Below are 4,781 nucleotides of genomic sequence, written 5' to 3'. Positions count from 1 at the left end.
CTGGTTTGCATGGCGTGAGCGTCGCGGCATGGCGTGATGGGCACGGCGCGGGGAGGAAGGGGACGGCCAGGGGGCGACGCGGGATTGGGTGGGACTGTAGCTGGTGCTGGAAGTGGGCGACAGGGTCGTGCGGGGCGAGCGCGGAGTGGCGGGCAGCGTGGGGTCAGGGTGGGACCGAGAGGAGGTCGGGATGGTGGGCGCGGGATCCGGGGACGCGGGATTCGAGGTGGGGCCAGGTTGTTGGGATGAGGGCGCGGAGCGGGCGCGATCTGCATGGGATCCGGGGACGATCGGATTGGTTGGCAGGTCGGGTGGCGATCCCGAGGTTGGCGCGGCTGGAGCGTACGAGGTAGGTGGGATCTGCATGGGATTTTCTGTGGTACGTGGGGGGTTGTAGCCGGTGTGTAGGGAAATTGGTTTTCATCAAAAATGACATGGCGCGACGTGATGACTTTGTGGGTGGCTAGATCGAGGCAGCGATAGCCTTTGTGCTCGCGGGGGAGGCCGAGGAGTATGCAACGACGGGACCTAGGGGCGAGCTTGTTGGGAGTGGTGGTGTATAGGTTAGGGTAGCAAAGGCAGCTGAAGGTGCGGAGGTGGTCGTAGGTGGGTGCAACGCCGTGGAGCATGTAGTATGGTGTGTTGTTGGTGATGGCGCGAGAGGGTCGGAGGTTGAGGAGATGAGTGGCAGTGCTCAAGCTTTCGACCCAGAATTCTGGTGGCATATGTGCTAGTTGCAAGAGGGTGCGCATGATGTCATTGGTGCTGCGAATGGCGCGCTCTACCTTGCCGTTTTGTGGTGAGGTATGAGTGCAAGAGAGGCGGAGAGAGATGTCGTTCTCAGAGAGGAAGGAGCGAAGACGAGTGTTGAGAAACTCGCCACCGTTGTCACATTGGAGGCACTGAATACATAGGTGAAATTGGGTGAGAGCGTAGGCATAAAAACGTATGAGAATATCGGCCGCCTCAGCTTTGTGACGCAAGGGAAAACTCCGTGAGTAGTGACTAAAATCATCAATGATTATTAAATAATATGCATAACCGGAGCAACTAGAGACGGACGATGTCCATAAATCGCAGTGAATAAGCTGGATAGGGGATGTAGTAAAAGTGCTAGAGGAGGGGAAGGGAAGCCGTGGCTGCCGTCCAAGTTGGCACGCCTCACATGTGGCAGAAGAGGGGGGGGGGGATTTTATTACATGAGGAAAGAAAAGGAGACAATCTAGATAAAGAGGCACGGCTTGGGTGCCCTAAACGCCGGTGCCACAGATCACCTACGTCCACGGAGAGAGTTGTTGGAGACTCGCCAAAGAACGGGTACAGCCCGGTGGAGCTCTTTGACCTCATGAGAGGGGCCCTGCTGGCCAGATCCTTCACAAGAAAGCCAAACGGGTCAAATTCCACGGAAACAGAATTGTTAGTAGTGAATTGGCGAACAGAGAGCAAGTTTTTGACAACTGAAGGTGCAAAAAGAACGTGGTTGAGGGAGAAGGGGCGGGGTGGGAGAGAGGTGGAACCGGTGGCAAGAACGGGCATGTAGGAGCCGTCACCAACTAAGATGGAAGGATACTTTGAAGAAAAACAAGACGAGCTCAAGTTACCTGCGTCGTTGGTGATGTGGCTTGATGCACCGGTGTCGAGGTACCACTCGCCAGCCCGCGGCGCCTGGAGCGACATGTTGGTCATGGCGGCGTTGAGCATGTGGGCATTGTCCCATGAAGGCGGTGGAGGTGGGGCGCCGTACGTCGGCGCTGGGGCGCCGTACAGTGGCGGCGGAGCGCCGTAGATCATGGGGTAGGCGTGGTGCAGCACCCCGGGACGTGGGCCGAGCACACCCGCAGCGTTCGGGGGAACCCACGGGGCGCGGCCGGCTGGCGGAAAGGGGGCGCCCCACGGAGCGAAATAGCCCATCCAGGGCTGCTGGGACGGAGGGGTGGGTGGTGGTGCAGACCCGCGGCCGCTTCAGTCGCCACCCACGGCGGCTCGTCTGGCTCCGGCAGCTCCAGTGGGGGTGGCGGCGGCTCTGCGTCAACTAGCGGCACCATCCAGCGTCAGCCCGATCGCTCCTCTGACCGCGGCCGCCAGGGCCGCGCCCGCGTCCACCGCGGCCACGAAAGCGGCCACGCCCGCCGCGGTCAGAGGAACGATCGGGCTGACGCTGGATGGTGCCGCCAGTTGACGCAGAGCCGCCGCCACCCCCACTGGAGCTGCCGGAGCCAGACGAGCCGCCATGGGTGGCGAGGAGAGCGGTGGCCCCCCTCCGCACGAGCACGCACATCCAGGCTGATTTCCTCCGGCATCAGCCGGGAGCGGGCCTGAACGAAGGTGGGGAAGGGCACCTGCATCGGGAGCAGGGATGCCATCACGCCGAACTGGGGAGTGAGTCCACGGATGAGCTGGAGGGTGAGGGTTTTGTCAGTGACGTGCTCATCGAGGTCGTCGAGGGAGTCCGCGAGCGCCTTGAGGCGCCTGCAGTACTCGGCGATCTTCATGTCGCCCTGGACCGTGGCGCGGAACTCGGCGCCGACGTGGATGGCTCGGCCCGCGAGGTTATCACGGAAGAAGGCGTTGAGGAGGAACCATGCATGGTATGCAGTGGAATCTTGGGCGGAAATGACATCGTAAAGTTCATCTGTGATCGTACCGTAGATCATGAGAAGAATCTAGAGGTCGTCATGGCGCCATTGCGCGGTCTGGGTGCGCAGGTCGAGGTTGACGAGGACGTGACTCTCCACACCCGATTTGCGGAGGATGAAGGATATGATGCGCCTCCACTTGGAGTAGTTGCCGCAGACGGCGTCCAGCTTGAAGTCGATGTGGGTGCCGACGTTGATGGCGTGGATCGAAGGAGGCGGCACCGTGGAGGAGGCGCCAGCATCGACAGACGCCGAGCCCAGCGGCGCAACGGTGAGGTGCAGAGGAGTCGTGGCCGGGGGAGCGCTCAGGACGAGGAGAGGTGCGGAAGCGGTGGGTAGTGGTGCACTGGCGCTAGGGAGGGTTGGGCTGCCAGCGCTGACGCCGGTGCTAGGCTGTTCGCCGGCGTCGGAGCTCTCGTCGGAGGCATGGGAACCAGCCATGGGATACAGGAAGGAAAGAAGGCTCTGGTGCCAAGAAGAATGATATGAATCGCTGGATGTTTATTACAATGGAAGGCACGGCCTTATATACACATACAGAGCACATGAGTGCGCAGCGATCTGTTACAACAGAATGGAGCTAGTCTCCAGGAGAGCCGTGCGCTGAGCTGCGCCAGGAGCGGAGGAGGGCACGATCACCGCGTGGGGCGCGTGGGCGGCACGGCATGGGCTGAGTCCGCACTAGCCGTTTTCCAACACCAGAAAAGCCTGGATCTCAAGAATAAGTAAGAACCTAAATTAGTCCCCATGAGGATTTAAACGCAGGTATTAGATTTGTATATCCACTTCCGATTGGGAGATGAGTCCATGGTTACCGAGCCAGGAGTGCATGTTGTGCTCCAAGACCGTCGATCACGGGAGTAGGCGGCGGTCCAGTCCCTCGCCGGAAGAGGAGGCAGTGGTCCTAGCTCACTGCGACACTACCCCTGTTTGATCCATGGGCAGCATGACCGAGGCACAAGGCGAGCACTCGCGGGCCGCGGCTGGTGGGAAATCGTTTGATCCACAAACGTGCGTCAAATGTGGGGATGAGGCGAGCACGTGCAAATTGAGTACCTGACTTTATCACAAATTGAATTTATTCACTATCCAGCGATACATGTGTGTAAATTCCTTACCAAACATAATTTTATCTTCACAAAAATTGACCATACGGATTCACATCAAAATCCAGACACGCAATAATCCAGTTTTATTCGAGTCTAAGTAGGTACGAGTACATCACGAGACGGTATTGCTCGTGTATAAGAGGCACGCATGCATATAGTATATATGCATCTAGGTCGCCGTTCAGCTACATATGTCGATCGATCCTTGCATTATTTTGACAGATTGGTCGGTGCGCGGGTGTAACTAGGGCTGGCCACCCGCCGGTGGTACATCACGACATCCGTAAATTGTGCGGCACCCACGGCCGCCGGTGTAGGGTTTACCAGGCGGCGACGGGAAAGCAGGGTGGTTAGGGTCTGTGCCTGGACGGGAAACCATGAACGTTATTCAGCAGGGCATCGTAACTAGTTAACCAATTGTAGAAATGTTGAGGAAATGAAGGAACACATTTTGAAGGGAATTAACTAGACACTGTCGACTTACCTACTACAGCGGCGTCGTGGCCGGCGGCTCCAACGCAGACGGAGCTGTTCATGATGACCGCCGCGATAACGACGAAGAGAGCGATCTGCTGGAGCACCGTGGGACGACGACGGCCGGCAGCTCTGCTACCCAGGGACGCCATGTTGATGATTGGAGCTTGGAGGGCCATGTTGATGACTGATGAGAGGCAGCTAGCTTTGTACTACGTCCTGCTGTGATGCTTGCTGCTTGAAGAAGGCCCGTATATGTATTTATAGACCGTCCGTCTGGTCGAGAGAGGAGATCTATTAACCTTGCATATATCTTGGTATGACCAAATTTCTACGGTTAGTCAAGGCTGATGAGTGGTGACAGCTTTGACCGGCGAGAAGACATGCAGTCGAATAGTCGGTCGACGACCGACGAAGAGTCTCCGGCACGTCGTCGTCTTGCATGCCGCGTGCAGGAAGAGAAGATTCTCTTCTCCATTTTTCTCAGGTTTGTCAACAAGGCCCCACGTCGTCGCTCTTGTCTTGTCAGGCCTCTGCTTACTTGTCTGTAAACTGACAATTA

General features: G+C 57.9%; 1 protein-coding gene and 1 non-coding gene across 2 annotated transcripts; both read right to left on the bottom strand.

The window, feature by feature from the left end:
- Positions 1–2,135: 2,135 nt before the first annotated feature.
- LOC109781910 (uncharacterized) lies at positions 2,136–2,654 on the bottom strand. The gene has a single exon (XM_020340496.1). The coding sequence runs from the start codon at positions 2,652–2,654 to the stop codon at positions 2,136–2,138; it is 519 nt and encodes a 172-aa protein (XP_020196085.1).
- A 1,151-nt stretch (positions 2,655–3,805) lies between these two features.
- LOC109781905 (uncharacterized) lies at positions 3,806–4,493 on the bottom strand. The gene is made up of 2 exons (XR_012183596.1): positions 4,230–4,493; positions 3,806–4,108 (listed from the first exon to the last, which is right to left on the bottom strand). It is a non-coding gene; the product is annotated as an uncharacterized protein (transcript).
- Between the last annotated feature and the right edge of the window lie 288 nt (positions 4,494–4,781).

Source organism: Aegilops tauschii, chromosome 5 (assembly GCF_002575655.3).
Source record: "Aegilops tauschii subsp. strangulata cultivar AL8/78 chromosome 5, Aet v6.0, whole genome shotgun sequence".
Classification (NCBI taxonomy): Eukaryota; Viridiplantae; Streptophyta; class Magnoliopsida; order Poales; family Poaceae; genus Aegilops; species Aegilops tauschii.
This window is presented reverse-complemented; position numbering and strand designations above follow the sequence as displayed.